Source organism: Stigmatopora nigra, chromosome 21 (assembly GCF_051989575.1).
Source record: "Stigmatopora nigra isolate UIUO_SnigA chromosome 21, RoL_Snig_1.1, whole genome shotgun sequence".
Lineage (NCBI taxonomy): Eukaryota > Metazoa > Chordata > Actinopteri > Syngnathiformes > Syngnathidae > Stigmatopora > Stigmatopora nigra.
In genome coordinates, this window is record NC_135528.1 from 1,111,599 (window position 1) to 1,135,523 (window position 23,925).

The 23,925-nt window shown below is 36.7% G+C and overlaps 2 protein-coding genes across 2 annotated transcripts; one reads left to right on the forward strand and one right to left on the reverse strand.

The window, feature by feature from the left end:
- Positions 1–653: 653 nt before the first annotated feature.
- agr2 (anterior gradient 2) lies at positions 654–8,184 on the forward strand. The gene is made up of 8 exons (XM_077743560.1): positions 654–698; positions 1,701–1,822; positions 1,923–1,986; positions 2,072–2,124; positions 3,385–3,461; positions 6,310–6,373; positions 7,692–7,775; positions 7,849–8,184. Exons 2-8 carry the CDS (start codon positions 1,714–1,716, stop codon positions 7,896–7,898), a joined length of 501 nt encoding a protein of 166 aa, XP_077599686.1. The 5' UTR covers positions 654–698; positions 1,701–1,713; the 3' UTR covers positions 7,899–8,184.
- A 2,153-nt stretch (positions 8,185–10,337) lies between these two features.
- tspan13b (tetraspanin 13b) lies at positions 10,338–22,511 on the reverse strand. The gene is made up of 6 exons (XM_077743899.1): positions 22,290–22,511; positions 17,340–17,507; positions 15,833–15,913; positions 13,757–13,870; positions 13,477–13,587; positions 10,338–11,708 (listed from the first exon to the last, which is right to left on the reverse strand). Exons 1-6 carry the CDS (start codon positions 22,350–22,352, stop codon positions 11,634–11,636), a joined length of 612 nt encoding a protein of 203 aa, XP_077600025.1. The 5' UTR covers positions 22,353–22,511; the 3' UTR covers positions 10,338–11,633.
- Between the last annotated feature and the right edge of the window lie 1,414 nt (positions 22,512–23,925).

Sequence of the window (23,925 nt, forward strand, 5' to 3'; positions counted from 1 at the left end):
TGTGCCTTATAGTTGTGAAAATGCGGCAATTGCTGTTGACTTCCAGGTATGAAGCACTCACTACACAGTCACCTCTAGAGCCAGCCATTGTTGAGGTTTTGGATTTTTTGTATCAAATCTTGCAGTGGGGGAGGAGCTATATGATGGAAGATTTTGTAAACTAAGATGGCATCTGCATATTTAACAGTATTGTTTCAGTTCAGGCGTTTTTGTTTTTTTTAATATCCGACAGTGGTGGTTTTTCGTTTTTGGTTTTCTGTTTTTTTCCATTTATAAGGCGCACTGGATTATAAGGCGCACTGTCTATTTTGGAGAACATTTAAGACTTTTAAGTGCGCCTTATAGTCATGAAAATACGGTACTTTAAAAGCAGGTGTGCCCTTAGTTAGCATATACAATGTATGGTTGCTGATATTTTTATTTTTCTTTAAAAAACTATAATAATTTTCAGAATCTGAGTCCTGATTGCTAAAATGGATTATCCTAGGACATCAGTCATACCTAAAATGATTGTTACTTGCAATCTAAGTTTTATAAGGGCAGTAGTGCCTGTAACATTCAGGTAAAGAGAAGGTGAGAGGAGGTGGGTAGAGGGCGGGACTGTAGCGAGACATGCTTAAATATACAGCAAGTGAGGTTGAAAGGTAGATCCTGGAACGGTTATCGTCTACCTTTCTCACCTGACCACTCAAGTACAGGTAAGAGAAATTCAGTCCTCGGCACGTTGAGACACAAAAATGTTGTGTGCACAATAAGATAAAATCTAAAATGCGCCAATTTATTTGGAAAATGAGATTTATCAGACCATGTGCATTCATTCTACAACTTTTATTCCTTGTTAAAGCATTTCATTGGCTCAGTTTAAATGTTTAAGAAAATTTCATTTCTAAATTGTTCTGTTTGTAAAAAGGACAAACAATGTCACTATTTACTTTTTTTAAAAAAATTATCATGTTAATTTTGATATTTACCTTCCATTAGATATGTTTCTAATTCATGGTCACAGTTGTGAGGGTTTTGATTCTGTCTTTCAGGCCTTTTTTTTCTCCCTGTCATACATGTTTCTTTTTTATCAGCACATTAATTCCATCTTTTCTTACTTTACCTGACTGTCGTCACCGAGCGACACGTAACTTCCCCTGGTGTTCCTCGTTTTCTCAACACTTTTTTTTAACTTATTGTGGTTGTCAGTCTTTCTTCATTAGTCTTTTGGAGCTTACAAAAGGATATTATTCAAGTTATTAGTTATTAGTCACTCAAAGACAAGAGTTTGCCAAACCTGGAATAAACTGTAGGAGTAGCCTTGTGAGGCAGGAATATTTTGTGGTCTTATATATTTACAGTGTTCCCTCGCTACTTCGCGGTTCAGCTACCGCGGACTCAGAGCTTCGCGGATTTTTTTGGGGAAAGAAAATACAAATATTACATTGAAACAACATATTTTAGTTTTTTGTTATAACATGAATTTCACTCTCTCTACCCGTATTCTATAGGGTGGACTGTATACGGGGGGGGGTAATCTTTTTTTTTTAAATGTAAAAAAATAGAATAAAAAAAAAAAAAAATACATTTTATGAATTAAATTCAAATTAAGCATTTTTGAAGGGGAATTCCTACTTTGCGGAAATTCACTTATCGCAGGTGGTATATCTTATCCTGTAATGTGTATTTAATTCATTTAATATTTGTTTTTCTTTCAGTAATCCTGCCAAGATGATTAAAACATCGCTGTCACTACTTTTGGTGCTCGTGGCAATGTCTTTTACATTTGGCAAATACACCCCAAAGACTGGCAAAAGGAATCCTCAGACTTTGTCCAGAGGTTGGTTGGAAGGTTCAACTACTACTATTTATAATAGTGATGTTAACTTATTACTATTATTATTTTTGTATGCTATGATACTGTGATCCTCTTCCTGCAGGATGGGGTGATCAGCTGATCTGGGCTCAGACATATGAGGAAGGACTCTACTGGGCGAGGTCAAGGTAAGATCTGGATTGTAAAATGACCATTCTAGCCTTTTGTTCCATTGTGACAATATAAATGTTTGTATAATGCCTTCCATTTAAGGAACAAGCCTTTAATGGTTCTCTTCCACCTTGAGGACTGTCCTCATTCACAGGGTAAGATTTTGGAAATGTATAGTACCGTATTTTCACGACTATAAGGCGCACTTAAAAGTCTTAAACTTTCCCCAAAATAGACAGTGCGTCTTATAATCCAGTGCGCCTTATGTATGGAAAAAACAGAAAACCAAAAACGAAAAACCACCACTGTCTGATATTAAAAAAACAAACTCCTGAACTGAAACAATACTGTTAAATATGCAGATGCCATCTTAGTTTACAAAATCTTCCATCATATAGCTCCTCCCCCACTGCAAGATTTTATACAAAAAAAATCCAAAACATCTACAATGGCTGGCTCTAGAGGTGACTGTGTAGTGAGTGCTTCATACCTGGAAGTCAATAGCAATTACCGTATTTTCACGACTATAGGGCGCACTTAAAAGTCTTAAATTTTCTCCAAAATAGACACTGCGCCTTATAATACATGCGCCTTATATATGGAAAAATGTCATTCATTGAGGGTGCGCCTTATAATGCGGTGCGCCTTATAGCCGTGAAAATACGGTATTCTGATGAACTACTATTTTTTTAATTATAAGTCGCCGTTTTTTTTTTTTCATAGTTTGGCCGAGGGTCGGGACTTGTGTGAAATTGTGTTATTTTCACACAAAACCGCAAGAGGGTGTTTGAAGCATGTGTTGATATTTTAACAATGCCGAGATGTAATTTATAAAAATAATCGAGAAGAGCTGAACAAAAATGGTGAAATATGCAGCCAAAAACGGGAATCGAGCAGCAGAAGGTTTGGATTTAGCGAGAAACTTGTAAGAGACTGGCAAAAAGCGGAGATTACTCTTACTGAAATTAAGAAAACAACAACAAAAAAGATATTCGCGTCTACCTCCTGAGTATGGGGAGTCGTTTAAGAGTGACACTGAGGATGAAGATTTTATTTGATTTAGTTATTTGGAGTGAAACTGATAGTTTGGTAAATTTATTAGCATGTTCTTTATGCTAGAGTTATCTGAATAACTCTTAATATTTTACGTCGTTACTGACATTATCAGGCATATTAGTCATGTAACGTTAGTATACCGTACACTTATTCAGCCTGTTGTTCTATATTTTATTTAAATTTTAAATTGCCTTTCAAGATTAAATGTTTTTGGTGTTGGATTTTATCAAATACATTTCCCACCAAAAATGCGACTTGTATGTTTTTTTTCTTCTTAAATATGCATTTTTGGCTGGAGCGACTTGTAGTCCAGAAAAGATGGTAGTTGTCCAACTGTTTAAACTTTTTGTTTCTTACAGCCCTTAAGAAAGTGTTTGCAGAGGACAATGAGATACAAAAAATCCTTGATGAGGACTTCATTGCACTGAACTTGATGGTACATTTTTTGTATTTTATCCTATTTTTGAAAAATGCATTTAATGATTTTTTACGAAGATTGCCATTTAAATCAACAGTCCCCAACCTTTTTCTTAATATTTTCTCACTTACGTGTGACAACTTAAGACAAAAGTTTGGGGGGGGGGGAGTGTCAAGGGTCCACTTACGACGTCCACGAGGGCAAAATACAAGTCCCCTGCGTAATAGGAATTATTATTATTTATTATTATTTATTAGTATTTATTATTCATTCTTATTTATTATTATTTATTATTATTTATTATTATTTATTATTATTTAATATTTTTTATTATTATTTATTATTATTTATTATTATGTATTATTTATTATTATTTATCATTATTTATCCTTATTTATCATTATTTATTATTATATTATTATTTATTATTTTTATTATTTATTATTATGTATTATTATTATTATTTATTATTATGTATTATTATTTATTATTATATATTATTATTTATTATTATTTATTATTATTTATTATTATTATTTGTTATTATTTCTTATTATTTCTTATTATTATGACATATTTTCTCATTTCGAGTCTCCAGGGCCGCCTAAGCCCTCCCACGAGTGGTTAGTGTGTCAGCCTCACAGATCTGGGGTCGTGGGTTTGATGCCAGGTCGGTCCTCACTGTGTGGAGTTTGTATGTTCTCCCCGGACTTGCGTTCTCCGTTTTTCTGCCACATCCAAAAAAAATGCAGGGTAGGCTGGTTGAACACTCTAAATTGCCCCTAGGTATGAATGTGATTGTGAATGGTTGTCTGTCACTTTGTGCCATGCCAGGCCAGTGCCTGGCAAGCCAGGCCAGTGGATTCACAGTGTGTCCCCCGCCTGGTGCCCGTAGTTCGCTGCACCCTCCGGGACACTTGTGAGGATAATCGATTCAGAAAATGAATTAATATATGAATGGATGGGGTGAGTTCTGTTACGTCTTTAACAAGACGTCGAGGCGAGGAAACGAGGAATTAGGACCTAATTGCAGGGAAGCAGGCGAAGATGAGGGAGTTGGTGCTCGAACCAAAACTTTAATAACTTAAGTAGGATCTTAGAAAATAACAAAGACTTGGAAATCAAATAACACAACCAAACCTGACAAGGGGGAGACACGGGAAAGTGGGGAATGAGGCACATGGAACATGGATTGAGGTACAGACGCTCCCCTACTTACGAACGAGTTAGGTTCCAAGTGCTTGTTCATAAGTTGAAAGTGTTCAGAAGTTGAAATTTTTCAACTTGAAGTTGATTCAGTGCTATATTTTGTATTATAATTTATGTTTAAGGCCTATATAAGTATATTGAAGGTATATATAAGTGCAATTGTATGTTTAAGGCTTGTATAAGTAACCAGCATTGGTTTGTACTGAAAAAAACACCATAAACTCATAAAATGGAGAGAATACATACAGTACTGTATACATACATGAGAGAGATGGAGAGATTTACTAGAAACTGGCCGAAGGAAGCCATCTAATGACTATTGCACTTTTCTTCTTCTTTTTTTCATCATAAATGATACAGTGGCACTGTATGGCCTCATTCAATAGATTTGCAACCTTTGTGCAACGTTCAATATTTGGGTCCTGCTGCTCGATCTTTCTGTTTAGAAATGGTACTGACGGTCGAACGATTCAAGTTGTATTCCCGTGCAATGCTCACCACTTTCTCACGCACATCAAGCTTCTTTATTATTGTCACTTTCATTTCAAATGAAATGGCTTGCCTCTTCCTTGCACCTCCCTCACTAGAAGCCTTTCTCTTTTCACCAACCATATTGAATAATGGACGCACAAAATATTTAATGATGGAAATGAAAAAGGTTCTTTGCTCACTGGAGATACGTCCAGCACTTCCGCACTGCAACGAACTGGGCAGAGGAAGGTGGATGCTGGGTGAGCTGAGTTCTCACAGCGCCAGGCATCGGTATTAGCGGCGGAAAGAATCACTACTCGGAAAAGGCGCGCAATACAAAATCGAACTTATGAAAATTTTTAGACATAAACGCAATTTACAGACATATTCGTATGTACCGTTTGTTCGTAAGTTGAATGTTCGGATGTAGGGGAGCGTCTGTAACGTGAAAACATGGCTAGAACAAACAAAAGCAGACGATCTGACGCATGACATAATCAGTTGGGTTTAAATAGACTGACATGGGTTGACGACACAATTGGGAAACACACGAGGGAGCAAGTACGGAACACACCAGGGGCGGAGGAACGGCAGCTGAACACGGTGGGGAATCACTCAGACAGGACACCAGGGGGAAAAAACATAAAACCAAGCAACACTAACAAGTTCTCGTTGAAGTCTGGTGACAAAGAACTGTTGATAGGTTCATTAATAATTACCCTTCTTTGTAATTATCAATAACTGCAGGCAGACATCGTATTCAATTATTGACATTTAATTAAATAGATTGGAACACAGATAAGAACCTTAAGGGAGGATGTCTTCAAAAGTATCCTCTCGAACAGTATTTCGCGTACGGCTTTAAGGCATTTGGATAAAAACAATCACGCCTTCATTTGACCTAACAATCATATAACAATTACATAAAGAAGCCCGAAGTGGGTCACAAGTGTTATGGAAGTGGCAGATATCAACAGCCCTCAGAGCCCGATTCTGGGTGAGATGTAGCATAAACAATCCTTGGATAAGAAATCCACGTGAGAGTGGACCCGGTGGCTTTTTATGACTTCGAGCCGAACAATAGAAATACTTTTAATGATTTAACAAAGAAATGAATTACTACACATATATGTATAATAGTAATACAGAATAAACCCAACAACTGTCTTTTTTCCTTTTTCCACAGTATGAAACCACAGACAAACATCTCTCTCCAGATGGACAGTATGTTCCCAGAGTCATTTTTGTTGGTAAGAGTTTACATTTTAATCATGTTATGCAGAGTGAATGTTTTGCATGCTTTGATACTGTTATATTAAGACTTCCAAGATATTAGTAGGTAATTTAAGAATATGTGAATTATACTTTTATAAAATATACCCTAGAGTTATCATAACTATGCAGTTTCCTCAATGTTGAGTACAATATAATGCCAATATTAAAGATGAACTAGGGGAAATACTTGGTCAGTGTCGATCAAACTCAAGCATACTGTATTTTCTGGAATATAAGTCGCACACAAGTATGAGTCGCACCTGTCAAAAAATGCCTAATTAAGAAAGAAAAAAACATATATAAGTCACACTGTAATTTAAGTTGCATTGAAATTTATTTGATAAAACCAACACCAAAAATATAAATGCCATCGTGAAAGGATATTTAAAATTAAAATAAAATAGAGAACAACAGGCTAAATAAGTGTACGGTATACTAACGTTACATGACTAATATGCCTGATAATGTCAGTAACGACGTAAAATATTAAGAGTTATTCAGATAACTCTCGCATAAAGAACATGCTAACAAATTTACCAAACTATCAGTTTCACTCCAAATCACAAAATCCAATGAAATCTTCATCCTCGGTGTCACTTTTAAACAACTCCCCCAACTCGAGAGGTAGATAATTTCACACATAAATCGCACCAGAGTATAGATCTGTCGCACTGTGAATTATAATCCAAAAAATACGGTAGTTCATCAAAATGCTATATATTTCCAAAATCAGTTTTCCAAATCACTAAATCCAATGAAATCGAAATAACTCGGGAGGTAGACACGATAAGATTTTTTTTTTTTTTTCGCCCGTCCCTTACAAGTTTCTACCTAACGACAAACTTTATTTTTGGCTGCATATTTCACTATTTGCATCTTCTAATCTGCAGAATATTATTTTCTTTTTAGTCCCTTTTTTGTTCAGCACTTCTTGGTTATCTTTATAAACGACTGGCAATATTAAAATTATCAACACATGCCTAGAACGCCCTCTTGTGGTTTAAAGTAAAAATAACATGTGCAATTCCATAAGAAGGTGTTTATAATTTCACACAAATCACACCAGAGAATAAGGCGCACCCCCAGCCAAACTATGAAAACCCTAACCCAAAAAAAATACAGTAATTGTGGTGAAGCAGAATGTATGATCAAGAAAAGACAACTCCTCTAGCATCTTGCTAAAGAGTTTTTGTCACTAGCGCACTTAAAACTCCAATCAAAATGTGAGTATTTTAGTGAATAAAAGAAATGTGGAAAATGTCAATTTACAATGTATTTCTCTCACTCTTTTAGACCCCTCAATGACAGTGAGGGCTGATGTCACTGGTCGCTATGCAAACCGCATGTATGCCTACGAGCCAACTGATATCAAACTCTGTGAGAAGACACCTTGCAACTACACTCAGATTTACTTTAAGAATGTTGAAAGTAATGATTTCTCTCTTTTTAGTGCTCAGCAACATGCAGAAAGCCAAGAAACTCCTCAAGTCTGAGCTTTAAATGTGAAGACAAGACACGAAGCCTCAACATGCTATTAGTGCCTGTGAAAATTATTTTACCACACCTTCACTTAAATCCTATTCCTATTATGGTGCAAAATTGGATAAATGTAGAATTCTATGAATTTCTAAAAAAAATGTATGTATGGTTCTTTACTAGTGCATTCAATTTGACTAAAGGTTATTAATTACAAATATGTCTTTGTTCACACGTCCATTGCCAACGACGTGCCATTTTTTTTATAGATGTTTGGTGTAAGGTACAATAAAATTTTCACTTCACCTTTTGCCATACAGTGTTCCCTCGCTACTTCCCTCGCGTGTTCCCACTTGAATACCGATACATACTTTAACATATTACTCTTCCTATTTGGATGAAGGCATCAATAATCGAGCACTGATAACAATCCAATCCAAAACTAGTTTTACATCACACATGCAATCATTATTAACTTACACACTTTAGCCTGTCACATGTGACCATTATAAGACCAATATTTTAGTATTTTTGTTTTTACAGATTTTTTTCTCCTCTTGGTCAGTAGTAACAGCTCGCTTCTATTCCTTAGAAAAAATAACTAACGGTCTGAATTCATCAGACTGTTACCTGCAACATGGTTCCTCTGATTATTGTTAAGTTCATTAATAGATACATTTTAATATACATAAAACAATATAAGGAAGACATCGGGCATATCCAGCGCTATCTTGCAAATGAGAATCATTCCTGGCTCGTCCTCGTCACGGATCATTCTAAAGGACCGAATTCTTTCCTGCCCATTTAAGACATCGAATCAAAACAATTACAAGATTATCGATTCAGGTATTCAAAACAACAATTAAGGTTGGAACTAAAAAACAACTGCATAAGAATTTAAACAACCAAGTGTTGCACCCTGCATTTTCTTTATTGCTTTAAACGCATGGAGAAATAATCATACAGTGGTCAGTTGTTGTTATCTTCAAACCAACTTTTACTGTAATGACTGAAAATCTCCCGTGCCTCAACCCATTTGCACCGAGACATTAATAATCGAATACCGATACATACTTTAACATACTATTCTTGCTATTTGGATGAAGGCATCAATAATCGAACACCGATAACAATCCAATCCAAAACTAGTTTTACATCACACATACAATCATTAATAACTTAAACACTTTACCATGTCGCACTCTACCATTAATAACTCACACACTTTAGCCTGTCACACAAGCCTCCATTCGGCCAAAACTATTCCATATTAAGTGAACCGAGCAACACTATTTTAAAACAATTTGCGAGTATCCTTGGAGGTTGATTCGATAGCTTTCTTCTTCGGAATCCAAGTAAAAACAATTTAAGAGTCCTTCCCCGAATTTTCATTGTGAACTTGCAACTGGGTAAAGGGAAGTGGTTTTATCCAAATCAAAACATCAACAGTGCTTGGAGCCCGCTGCTGTGGAGAGTGAGTGACCTTCGATCTTGTTAAATTAGGCGTTTTCCTTCGTTGCAAGCACATATTAATACATACATACAGCCGCTCCCCTACATACGAACATTCGAGTTACGAATAACGGTAAATACGAACATGTCTGCACGTATGTCGAAAAAAATACATACGATTGAGGATGATTTTTGCTGGTATACCGTGACAATAGTAATGATCGATGACAGTAGCGTCGTTGGCTACCAGCCTATGAGACTATCTGGATTTTAGCAAAAACAGTCTTGTTGAGATCGGTTTTTATATATGTTGGCGATTTTTTTTAAACAAAAATTTTCCCCGTACTAAAGTCGGTGTACGGCGTACTTGATTTGAAATGGTAAAACTACTTATAAAATACGTGTAAAACGTACAAGTTGACAGGTATGCGAGTACATCTTCCAAAAGTAAGGTAAACTTCATTTTATTCATATTATTACGTACATGTACATACTGTCTCTCTCTCTCTCTCTCTCTAACATACGGAGTACAGTACTGTACTTATTCTCTCCCTTATATTAAATGTTTTTTTTTCGGTACAAACCAATACAGGTTACTTATACAAGCATTAAACATACTTATATAAAGCTTCAATAAACTTATATAGGCCTTAAACATAAATTATAATACAAAATATAGCACTTAAGCAACTTACGAACGAATTCACCTTACGAACGATCGTTCGGAACGTAACTCGTTTGTAAGTTGGGGAGCGTCTGTATAATGATTAATATTCCACACATAGATATAATGCTTAATATTTTAAGCACATTTATATTAGTACCCAAAATAACCCCAACATTTATATTATGGTATTATACCAATTACCTTTTAAGAAAAAATCTTAACATTGTCGAGTAAATTGCACAATTAATCAATTTATTCCTAAAAGTACAAAAATAAAATGCCTCAAGGAATAAGAAAATATATAGATATGTTATGACTAGAATTAATAATTCTAGAATGAGCGAAACAGAAACATACCTGTATTTTACTCCTTCAGTCTTTTATTGTGTTTTGACAGTCTTAAGTCTCAGAGTTGATTTACAGAGTTCCCAGTGCAGTTCTGAAATGTCTATATTTACAAGTCATGCAAAAGATGCTAAATAAACAAGATGCAGTCAAAAGCAGGACAAGCTGGTAGAGTGTCAACACACATTTCCTAACAAACACACATCACACATACTGTACAATATGCACTCCTTTCATTCCTTACAGCACTGTCAGACATTGACATGGTTTGAATAATCTAAATCATAATGTAGATTTGTGTGGATAATTGCATACAGTGTGACTCATTTAAGAAAACAATACAAGTGAAAAAAAACATTGTGCAGCTCTGTTAACACTTTCCGTATTTACGTGCTTATAGCCAGCTGCACCCCAAAAGTTGCCTTGAAATTTTTTTATTTTACAATTTCTCGCATATAAGCCGCCTCCCTGATTCCCAATTTCATCTCCATATTCATGGTTTTAATAGGGAGTTCAAACGTGTTACTTTGAAGGGAAAATCTTAGGAAAAATCATCACAAGTGCTATTTCTGTATATACACTGTATGATTCAAAAGCATATTATTAGGGTCAATATCATAAGCATATTATTAGGGTCAATATCATAAGGAAGTTAATATGGCTGTCTTTGTAAATGCAAAATATCAAATTATTCAATTTGAAAAAATAAATCTATCATAATGAGAACCTGATGCATTCTAATTACAACAATTACAATTTTCTTACCAGAAGTTTAAGATGTTTTGGCAGCCATATCGCTTCTAATATCAAAATATCTCAATTCTTTCAATGGTTCATTATACTCCAATAGTTGTCACTTTCATACAAGAAATACAACAAATATAAACAATATTAGCGAGTTAGCTTAGCGTTGCGATATTCTTTGATAGCGCTGGGACGATACAACGAAAAAAATCTAGGTGGAATTTTGTTCTATTTCAAAATCAAAGTGCCTAGGTAAGGTGGCTGCCCGGAACCTAGGTAAGAAGGCTGTGCTCCGAGCAACGGGGTCCAACAAAAGCGGCTTATATGCGATTAAATACTGGATAAAAAAAGCAAACTGTTATTAACAAAATGTCTTTAACAGTGTACTCAGTTTGCATGTAGTGAGAATAAGGGGTATTGAACTGATTCTTCAAAAGAGATTTCAGTCGCAGAGATAATGAGATACTGCCTACAAAAAACTAATCACATTAAATCCTAATAGCCAGGTATTTTCAGGTATAGCCCAAGGAAAGGTCCAGAGACTGATGATTTCACAGGAATGCACTGGGGTTCGCCCTGGGGTCTTTCTGGTTCCTGTAGTGATATGTAAGCCACACACCCAGAATCTGACGGAGGCACAATGAAAGCCATCGTTTGTGAACTATTACAACAAAACCAGACAATTTGCGGACAGCGTCAAAATAAGAGGATACCTCAGCATCATTTTGTGCGGGCCGACAATGTAAATCATGAGTGGCGGCTTTCTGTTTCAGAATCATATTCAAATGATGATTTGTGTGTAATATATTTCCTGATTTTCCCCTTTTTAAATCAATAATTACAATTTTTAATCCATTTTTTGTAGTTTTTCGTTCAAAAGGCATTTTGTAAAATCTAAAAATAAATATATAAAAATATTTTTTATTTTCCACTTTAATATTGAACATAATAAAAATGTTTCCTTTTGAAATGAAAAACAAATGATTAAAATATGCTTTCCCTTACCAAGAAAAAAAAAGCTATAATAAACATTGTTTTAGATCTATAAAAAACTGAATATTTAGGGCTTTTGATCCAGGTCTTTTAATCCGATAAAAAAAAAAAATCCAAATATTTCAGTGGTCCCTTGACATACGAGTGCCCTGACAAATCTACTTAATTACAGTAATGCGAATAAATGGAATTCGTTACTTTACGCTCCTGTCATGAAGTTATCTTCCAAATTATGAAACTCTAAACAGAAAACTTTTACTGTCTTCAGTGAAACTAACTTTAACACATCAAATGTTATACTGTGCTCCTTCACCACTTTGCGGCTTCAACATTCACGGCTCAGTACATCAGTTTTTTATATTAAGTATATAGTAATACCTTGACATACAAGTGCCCCGACATACGAGCAATATGAGATACGAGTAAAATTTTGAGCAAATATTTATCTTGAGATACGAGACAATTGTGTATATACAAGCAGACAGCGGACGCGAGAGGCTGCTCAAAAGAACATCATTACAACACCACTGTCTCCCCTGCAAATCTTTCGTGTAATGTCTCTCCGGTCGCAACTCCCTTGTGTAATCTCTCTATGAGCACCGGGCGGAGCAATGCATTTTTTCCGTGTTTTTTTTCCTGTCGCTAATATGAGAGTAGTGTTCCCTCACTGCTTTGCGGAAATTCACGTATCGCGGGTGGTCCCGGTCACCATTAACCGCGATAACCGAGGGAACACTGTACTCCTTCCCGGGCAAGATGGCAAGTGGTCGTGCATTATCCTATTAAGAGGATATTTATTTTCGGAATATTTTGAAGGGAATAAAAAAGCTTGCAACTGAAAGTCAGGGTGGGGGCGGGGCAAACGGAGCTAACCCGGGATAAGAAATGTATCAAAATTATGTTATGTTAAGAGCGCGCAAAATGTCTCTCCTCCCCCTCTCTCTGTCATTCTGTCCCTTCTTGAAATCCATCTAATTTTAGTATACTATTAAACACATTTTAGTACTATTAAACCACTAGTTATTTGTTACTTTGTTAATAGATGGCAAATTAGAACAAATAAAAATGTTTTTCCAATCCAATATCCTGTTTAGGGTGTTTTTTTCTGAGTATTGGAACAAATGAATTTGTTTTTAGTTCATTTCTATGGGAAAAATTTGTTTGACTTATGAGAAAATCGACAGACGAGCTTAGTCCCAGAACGCATTAAGCTCGTATCTCGAGGTACTACTGCATATCTAAAATGGTCCGGCCCAATGAAATTGTTTGACACCGTTGCTCTAATGGCATTTAATACCAGCGACCAAAGTATATCTTTATAATACAGCGAAGTCCAATCAGTCAAATTCAGTAAATTTCAGTCACCTCTTTTAATTTTGTCAAATGTCAGTCAATGCTCACCTCAGTGAAACTGAAAAAGAGTCCAGTCCCTCCTACAAAACGCAGTACTTCATCTGCATGTTCCTGGATTTTATCAGCACAAGGCAAACAGGAGTGATTGGGAAAGCAGGTCTGCAGGAAGAAAAACAAGAACTACTATTCACAACACAGATAAGCAGAGTGGTGTTTATGATTTAAAAATGCACTCCACTGCAGTCTTGGATATGATAAGGAATAACATTAATAGGAAAACATTTAGTTTGACTTGTTGCTATGTCGGCGGAGCGAGAATCATACATACAGCATCACAGGTGGCGTTGAGGTCAACCTGTCTGAAGCCACAGCAGTTGAGGCTTTTCTCCACATCCCTCTGGGTACTTTGCGAGTTATTCCAGCCGACCTCAAGCAAATGATCCTGGAAGTAGAAATTAATAATGCTTATTATGAATGATGTAAAAATAAAGTCAGATGGCTAGGTGAGCCTTTCACACTTTGGTGGTGTTTTCAAATACAGTAATCCCTCTGATATTGCAGTTAATGTAGACCAGGCTTGCCCGTGAATAACGAAAAACCGCGAAGTAGGGCACTCGGTCGAATTGTGTGTGTGTGTGTGTGAAAAATTTAAATGTTTAATGTATCATTTTATCAAACATAAGTGGGGAAGTTTCGATTGTATGTTTACAGCGGACATCCGGGTACGAGATTTAAAATAATAAATTAAACACTTTAATTTTTCACACACACATATACACACACACGTCATTTTGAAAGAGGATAAGTCATTTTCAGATATAATAAATGTAAAGATACTTTCAGTAAATAGTCCATTATAATTTGAAGACGTTTTTGCAGCTCCTGACAGAATGATCCCAGCTGTGTTTGAGCGACTGCGGGGAGTCGGTGCTTGGCTGGATGGCAACTGGGGTACAATGTGCTGCGAATGTTTGCCCCAATGGGGAGGTCATGTGTTTGTCCCAACCTTGGAGTCCAGATGAGTAAGAATAAAAGATATTTCCCCATCAATTTCTTTGCACATCCCGAGATGTACTGCCACCCGCTGGACATATTTCTAAATACAAGTATGTAGTACAATGTGCTCCCGTCCATTCCTTTTTATTCAATATTCTAATATATGTACTCATACACACGCTCTTGCTATGTGAGAAAAAACTATAAGACTTACTAAAATACAGACGAGATGGCATTGAAAACAATACCTGAAAATGCTATTGAACACACTTACTTCTAGTGATGTGTGCCAATAAGAACAATATTTAAATTTTAAATAATTTCCCATTATATATAATATATATTCAAAATGATTTGCTGAGAACCTTAATTCAAAGATTAATCTCAATGTTTTCTATGCTGGTGTAAATTTGCTGGAGTAGGATTACAATTTAATTACAGTACTGTTAAAACTACATTTTTCTACTGTCATTATAGTACTTACTGTTATAACTACTTTTTTTTCTTCTGTCATGTACTGTTCTGCGTGTGTTTGGCCGTGAATAAATGCCCTTGTTATTCTAAATAAATGTTGTTATCTGTAACGGGCCATATATGGCCTGCGGGCCGTGGTTGAAAAACATGTACACACACATGACCGGGGGCGGGGCGAGCGCGTCAGCGCAACGTCCTTCGGCTGGCTATCCGGTCGGCTAACTATCCGGTCGGCTAACTATTCGTTCGGCTAACTATCCGGTCGGCTAACTATTCGTTCGGCTAACTCTACGTTCGGCCAGATGCCCCTCGGCGAGATGGCCCTCGCCCAGACGTCAGTCGGCTAAACGTGTTTAGGCAAATCGACCGACCACGGCGAAGTAGGGTTGCCCCAATTAAAAAAAAGAATAATATTTTTTTTTAAAAGTGTGCTGAGTCCTAGTAGCAAGCGGGGGAAAGGGGAGTGGCTTCCACTTGTCAGTTTCAGCATAGATTTTCACAACCCTATGAACTTACCAAAAAACAATACTTGTCGCATCCTGTATTTTGTTAACATGCAAAGGTCTAGACACCATTGTGTAGAAAACAAAAAAAGTTAGAAAAAAAAGAAAAGTCTCAAGAATGGGCGATATGGAAATAAAATGTATTTAGGCAATCTGAACACAATTGTATGTTTAACGGAATAAGATTTTCTTTCCTCTGATCCAAAACAGAAAGTGGTTGTAAACCCCTTTATTTTTTTCTCAATGAAATGCAATAATAGCTACTGTATTGAGGTTGACACAGAAGTAAATTTAACTGAATTAATACCTGATTTTATAAAACTGTAAATGCCACACTTTCCATTTTGAGTCTATTAAAATGCATTCGAAAGTTTAGCTTATTTATCAGGCTACTTATATCTGGTATAAAGGATTAATTAATTTCTCCTCACCTGTTGCTCTTTGTTAATGGCCAGACAGGCACTGGAAACAGAAAACTGGACAATGAACACCATGAAGAGAATGATCATGTACTGCTTCAGAGTCAAGGAACTATTTTTAAACCTTTTTGCACCAAATTAAAAAAGAAAAAACAGCAGTTGTGTATTGAATTTAATAAACTGTGCAGATACAAAACACCACAGTGAAATGTATTACTTTGCCGGGTTAATTAATGGGAACATTTTGTATCGTTTTCAAGGTTTGGAATTTTTTTTGAATTTTGCGTGCAGGGATTGGGAACATTTTTGACAGAGAAAGCCATTAACAAATAATACTTTCCAATGTTATTTCTTGAGTTGGACCCAAGTACAGGAATTAGGCAAAGAAACAGGAGTGCAGGTGCACAAAGGTAATGCTTTAATCGTAACTAAAACGTGTAGAAAATAAAACCTTACAAACTAAAAACTGCGAAAACTATACACCACGAAACATACTGACCGGGAAAGGAAGATGCACACTGACATAACCTTCAAACAAGACGATGCGCCCACAAAGACTGACAACACCATGGGATTTAAAGACCATTGCAAACACCTGGGTCACACGAGGGAAGTAGAATGGGAAAGACACAACAAAGGAAAACACACCCAACCACCAATCTCCAACAAAACGTGACAAAACCCCCCTTAAGGGACGGATCCCAAACTACATAAAAATAGGGAGGGCGGAAGGGCTCCCGCAGGAGGGCAACCGCACTGTGTTCATGTGCTCTCAGCCTCTATTGCCTAATGCCTAATGATAGCTCCATATTGTTCCCCTGCGTTTCAACACAGATACATTTTTTATGCTTGTTATTCATTTTAAGACATTAATTCATAATTTCTTAAAATGTTATCTAATTTTTGTATGTTTCTCAGATCTTTCATACAAATTTGGGACACTTCAAACAATGAGAAAGGGTTTAGTTAATAGTTGTGTGAGGACGGTGGAACGAGTTAGAGAATTTACAATTTATAATCAATTCTAGGGTCCTCACACAACTCTCAACTAAACCCTTTACAATTGGGGAAAGTGTCCCCATTTTGTATGAAAGAGGTGAGGAAACACACAAAAAGGAGAGAAAATTCTAAGGAAATGTTTTACTAATGTCTTAAAATAAATAAAGCATATGAAAATGTGCCCTCCACCGCTGAAATCTCTCTCTCTCTCTGCGGCCATTATAGATGTAATCAAGATGGCGGCAAGAGCCCGTTCTACCAGGGCCGAAAACCGTCAACTTTGTATTACATTTTAGACTTTTACGTGTGCCCTGTGTGTGTGAAAATATGTGCCACGTTGCATTTGTCGTTTTTGATCGCTTAATAAGGGGAATTCAAAAATAAAATAACAGATAAGGAAATGCATTTACTTTTTGGGGATTTCGTAACCTGTTACATTAGTGAACTGGTAGTATTGTGTTCATATTAGTTTGTCTTCAAATAAGTAGACATCTTTGAGGGTAAGTCAGATAAAGGATACAAAAAAGAGTAGGACCTGGTGGTGCTTCATAGCACCGATCAGGCCAGCCAAAGCAACAAAAAACAGGAAAACGCCAACTCCGATGACGCCACCCACCACCTGGAAACTGGAGACAAGACCAAACCACTTCCCCCAAGCTGCGATACCGATCATCAGCAGGCTCACCATCTGCAGCAAAACAGGACAGACAGGGTATAAGCCAATCTGAAAACTAGAAGAGAAATACAGTAAGACCTTAACATACGAGTGCCCAACATACAAGCAATTTGAGATATGAGTAAAAGTCCCAGAAAATATTTGCCTTGATATACGAGACACATTTTGAGATACGAGGATTTGAGACAGCATCTTGGACAGGCCGCAAGAGGCAGCTTAATGATTTCAACGCAGTTGTTTTTGAGTAAGTCAGTGCAGAATTAAAGGAAACATAATGGGTCCAAAGCAAGCCGGTACAATGAAGGGTAGTGCGAAGAAAAGGTGTATGATGACAATCAATATTAAGCACCAAATAATCTAAAAACATGAGTCGTGTACGTATGACTAAACTGGCTCCCCAATACGTATGGAGAAGCAGGAAGTTTGCCTCGAAAGTTGCGGTGGAATACATTAACCTCTTTGCCTTGGCTATTGCACAAAAAGGTTTATGTTTAGTGTAACGTAAGATTAAAACTTTTTTTAACTATGTATAGGAATCTGAGTTCATTTTACTAAAATTTATGTTACGTTACGAGCATATCCGTCAAGTCTCTCTCTCCCATCCGCAAACTCCGCGTTGTAATATTAAATGACTCATATATTCTTAAACATCATAACCACTAGTTATTTGATACTTTGTTAGATGGTGATTACAAATATTAAAATATTTTCTGTCCGTCTCTCTCTCCCCTTTGTGAAATCCGTTTAATTTTAGTACTATTAAACACATTTTAGCACTATTAAACCACATGTTATTTGTTACTTTTTAATAGATTACAACAAATACAATGTTTTTTCAATCCAATATCCTGTTTTTGGTTTTATTTTTCAGATGGTAGGAACAAATTAATTTGTATTTAGTTCATTTCTATGGGAAATGTTGATTTGAGATATGAGTAAATCGACATATGAGCTCAGTCGCAGAACACATTAAGCTTGTATCTCAAGAGTTTCATACCTTAGAGAATCTTATTTCTGACAAGTGATGAGTGGAACATTTAACACTAGTAAATGCTATTTCTGAAGAAAGTGTGTGAAGATGTTTTGGGTGACAGTGTTCCCCCGCTATTTCGCGGTTCAGCTACCGCGGACTCAGAGCTTCGCGGATTTTTTTGGGGGGAAAAAAAAGTACAAATATTACATTGAAACAACATATTTTACAGTTTTTTGTTACAACATGAATTTCACTCTCTCTACCCGTATTCTATATGGTGTACTGTATACAGGGGGTAAAAAAAAATTGGAATTAAATTCAAATTAAGCATTTTGGAAGGGGAATCCCTACTTCGCGGAAATGCACTCATCGCGGGTGGGCCCGGTCCCCATTAACCGCGATAAGCGAGGGAACACTGTACTTCCTTTTTAACTCGTTGGTCGGCATTGACGGTGCTGGCGTCCAATCCATTTTTGATTGGTCTAAATTCCCAGTCAAAATGGATTGGGCGACTAGTGCTGTCAATGGCACAGAAACATGAGCAGTCGTTTTAATTACAATCAATAAGACCCATTCTGTGATCCTTTTTCACTTTGCGGCTTCAACTTACACATGTTCACTACATCTGAAAACAAAAGAGAAAATCCATGCTGAAAGTTGTAAGCGGGAGGTACTGCCCTGTCTTCTGCTTGCTATAAGAAAAATTGCGGAATACAGAGGACTGTCATTCAACTCAGCTTTGAGAAAAAAAAATGGGCGGTGGCTGTCATTTTTATCCGAAAAGAGCTTTTTGAGCGACAGGGAGCCCGTGAGGGTGGATTTTCATCAGAAATGCGAGCCCTGTGCGACCATAAGCCATGGTGCTTATTTGAAAATTAAATTTACTTGGGAAATTGGATGGCAGGATCATCAGCGAATGGTGATTTTTTGACAAATGCGAGCCCTGGCGACGTACGGCCGGCGCCATCTTCTTTTTTCGAAAATAGAGCACTTTGGCCGGCGAGGATAGCGGGATGCCGCGGTGGAAGTTGACATTCCATTTAAGTCCGGGCAGTGGGCTGACGTTGTTGCACTTATCCAAAAATAGAGCTCCCTGGAAGAATAATTTACGGTTGGACGGTGCAGAGGAGCGAAGTGGATGTTTAATTTCTCTTCTGCCGGCACTATCATCCACTGCTCAGAACTAATCCCGCGTACATTACAGCGGAGGCACGACTGAACGGCTCCAAAGATGTCTAGGACTAGCACAAGAAACCAAGCAAGAAGATAGGTGGTGTCGAGTGCAAAGGTCTCAGGACTAAAAAGCAAAGCAAAGTATATGGGAAAGCATTATTAAAATGCAATTAAAAAAGATAGAAAAGCAGCAAAAACACAAAACAAGCAAGAGCGGACGAAGCTAACGCTACCGGCTGCCACTTGAGCAGCGCCATCTTGGTTGCAGTAGCAAGAACGGATACAGACACAATAAAAAGACATTGTAGCGTTGGATAAAGCTCCGGATTTCAAGCACCTTGTATTGCTCTTTCTGCTGCGTATTGTTCACAGCTAATCCCATGTGTATGACAACGGAGTCTGAATGGTTCCAAAAAATAAGTAGCAGAAAGAAGCCAAGCTAACAGAACAAAGAAAGTTGTGAAAACATTAAAGTAAAAAGTATCATCATCATTATCATTATCACTATTGTCATTACCACTATTATCATCATCACTGTCATCATCATCATCACTATCGTCATTGTCGTCATTGTCGTCATTGTCGTCATTGTCGTCATTGTCGTCATTGTCGTCATTATCGTCATTATCGTCATTATCGTCATTATCGTCACTATCGTCACTATCGTCATTATCGTCATTATCGTCATTATCGTCAATATCGTCATTATCGTCATTATCTTCATTATGTCATCGTCATTATCATCAATATGTCATCGTCATTATCGTCATTTTCGTTATTATCGTTATTGTTATTATTGTTATTATTGTTATTATTGTTATTATTGTTATTATTATTGTTATTATTGTTATTATTGTTATTATTATTGTTATTATTGATATTATTGTTATTATTGTTGTCATTGTTGTTATTGTTATCATTGTTGTTAGTGTTATTATTGTTATTATTATTGTTATTGTTATTGTGATTGTTGTGATTATTGTTATTGTTGTTGTTATTGTTATTATTATTGTTATTGATATTATTATTATTATTATTATTACAACTTTTCTCATTTCAAGTAGGCTATTGAAAACATTCATATTTTTTACTCTGATGGATGGGCATTAGGTAGTTGAGGACCACTGATTTAAATAAATTGGATAAATATAAAACAATGATTCATAGATATGCAAGATACATCCCATTAATAACTTCATGGCTATCAATTTTATCACAAAAAATGATGTTTTTTTAAAGTAACTTTTTTTTTTTTTACTTTAGAACGAGTCATTTTGACACAGTGTTCTAACTTTGATGTCAGTTGTTCTAGTTAAAGGTGAGCCGGCACTTTACCCACTTACAAAAAGGTGCAATGTCCATAAGAGTTGAGGTGAAGTCATAATGAAGCTCCCTTTGAACTCTGTAGCCAAGTGGCACAGCAGATAAACGGTAGTGCAGCTGTTTATTTTCCAGTCTGTACCACATTCTGAAGGTTTTCTCACAGGCTCAACATTAGAGCCTTGTGCTAAAGTCACGTTATTTGAAACATGATTATCACAATTAAGATTTTAATGTCACCCAGTCTTCCCAATTTTAAATTAATTGGTCAATCATTGTAAATTGCAAGCCATTAATTAAATACTATAAAAGTAAAATAAGGCGGCCTGGTGGAGGAGTGGTTAGCGCGTCGGCCTCACAATGTTGGGTTCCTGGGTTAAAATCCAGGTCGGTCCACCTGTGTGGATGTTTTCCCCAGGCATGTGTGGGTTTTCTCCGAGTACTCCGGTTTCCTCCCACATTTCCAAAAACATGCATGGTAGGCTGATTGGACACTCTAAATTGGATGAATGGTGAATGGTTGTCCATCTCCTCATGCCCTGCGATTGGCTGGCCACCGATTCAGGGTGTCCTCTGCCTCTGGTCCAAAGTCAGCTGGGATAGGTTCCAGCACCCCTGGTGACCCTAGTGAAGATAAAGCGGTTCAGCGAATGAATGAATAAAAAAAAGTGGAATAACAATAATCAAACAAAAGAGCAGGGTGGCCCAGCGGTTGAGTGGTTGGTGCCACAGTTCTGGGGTCCTGGATTCGATCCCAGGTTAGCCTTCCTGTGTGGATTTAGCAGATTCTCCCTGAGCTTGCTTGGGTTTTCTCCAGATACTCTGGTTTCCTCTCACATTCCAAAAACATGCATGGTAGGCTGTTTGATCACCCGTAGGTATGGGTGTGAGCTTGAATGATCTGTGATTGGCTGCCCACCAATTCAGGGTGCTCCCCGCCAGCGACCCTCGTGAGGATAAGTGTTTCAGAAAATGAATGGATAAATGATTTAGCCTCAGCAAATGACTCGAAGATGAGATGGCAGACAAAGATAAAGAGACAGAATATCCTATGAAATTTCACTAAAAAGGGGATTTGATTGAAAATAGCCATAAGAAGCGTATCCTGGTACTAAAAGAGATAATAAACAGCCTTTTGTTGGTCACATCTGCATCTGACAAGGTTCTTCGGTGAATAATTGATTCAGCAAGTGTGTGACCTCATCACAAGATGTTTTCCTCCACTAGATGTATTTCCTTCCAGAAAAATAAACGTATATCGTTCGGAACCAGAGTAATATTGTGATGACTTGATCCATATGGTGCAGTGTGTTATGTTGGATACTTACAACATAGAGGATGTTGAGCGCGCACAAGGAGTGTTTGGAGCAGGTGAATCCAACGCAACCCATTTTGAAAAATAAATAAATAAATAGCAAAACAAAGCTCAAACAATGGTATATTAAATTAAATTTCTATAGAAAAAAAACGACTCTGATGGAAATTTTAGCAGTGGTGGGAATCCATCCAGCAGAACGCCCAAACTAGAAACGTCGGATCGCGTCACTTCACTCCGTTGTAACGTAATTCAAAGAACGGAAGCAGTATATTTTGTTTTCAGAACAAAAGAAACACAGAGCATGGAATATATGTTTTGTTTTTACAATAAAATTCAAGGGACACGTTTTAACTAATAAATGTATAATTTTAGAAGTAGCATGTTTGTCATAGCTTCTAAACGAAATCATATTCAATTGTACTGAAATTTTATTATTTTTTCCTTTTAAGTCATTACACTTTACTTTATTCAAATGTAAAATTTGTATTTCAATATTTTCTTTTTGCTATCCTAGTGGAGGAAAGTGCAAAAAATGCAAGAATCAGCATTTTACCCACCCTTAAATATTTCTGTTTTATTTTGAAATATATAGTTCTACTTCCAGTCATAAACATTGCTTCAATGGCGTCTGACATCAATAGGGCGGGGCATCCAATCCAGCGACCCTTGTCAGACTGCGAATTTACCGAACTTCTACTCATTGGTTAAGTAAGCCTCACGTGATTTGCGGACATGTTTCTTTCTGTTCCTTTCATTGCCTCACATTAACATATGACAGTTGTGCGGAGCCTTTTTGTAAATAAACGGCTGTTTTGGCAAAATTGCGAGCTTTGTGGTTTATGGATGGCATTAACCAGAACAAGATTATCATTTCATTATTCAGATTTCTCGATACATTTTTGTGTAGTCACGTGCCACGAGATGCACTATTTGGCTGCTTTGTTGTTTGGAAAACAATGTTCAGGTTTCCTCAAAAACAAATTGTGCCACCCATCACCACAAATGTCCACATTCACGTGAGACTTTTGCTCCTGTTTGATGTTCCAACCATTTTAAGTCACATTCATTAGATATTCCAAATGTGTATATCAGTGTTCCTGGATTCCTAAGCCGTGTGACTACATTTCAACTAGTTTTTTTCAACTTTCAATTTTGAACAAATTGCCTGCAAATGGAATCTACATTAGTATCGTATTTTCGAATAGTATCGTATTGCCTGAAAATCGTTGAATTTTGCAATCTCTTGCACGTAAGCCGCCCCCTTATTCACAATTTCCCCCTCCATATTCAGTTTTAAGAGGGAGTACAAATGTGTTACTTTGAAGGGAAAATTCGCGGGTGGCATTTCTGAGATATTGCATGAATCAAAAGCACATTATTTGGGTCAATATCATAAGAAAGATAGTAATTCATCCAGAGTAATGGGTGTGTTCTTATTGCAAAAGAGAAAATAACCAACAAATACCAAATGTTATTTTGCCAACATCTACTGGTAAAAAAGAGTATAGCAAGTCTTGTGAGCATTTAAGCCATACCTTTGAACCAGTCATCATTTTTGAGTTACAAATACAGCTTATATGTGATAAAACACGGTACATTTTTCAACTACCTGCGCCACATTTAATGACATGACGGACAGTAAAAAA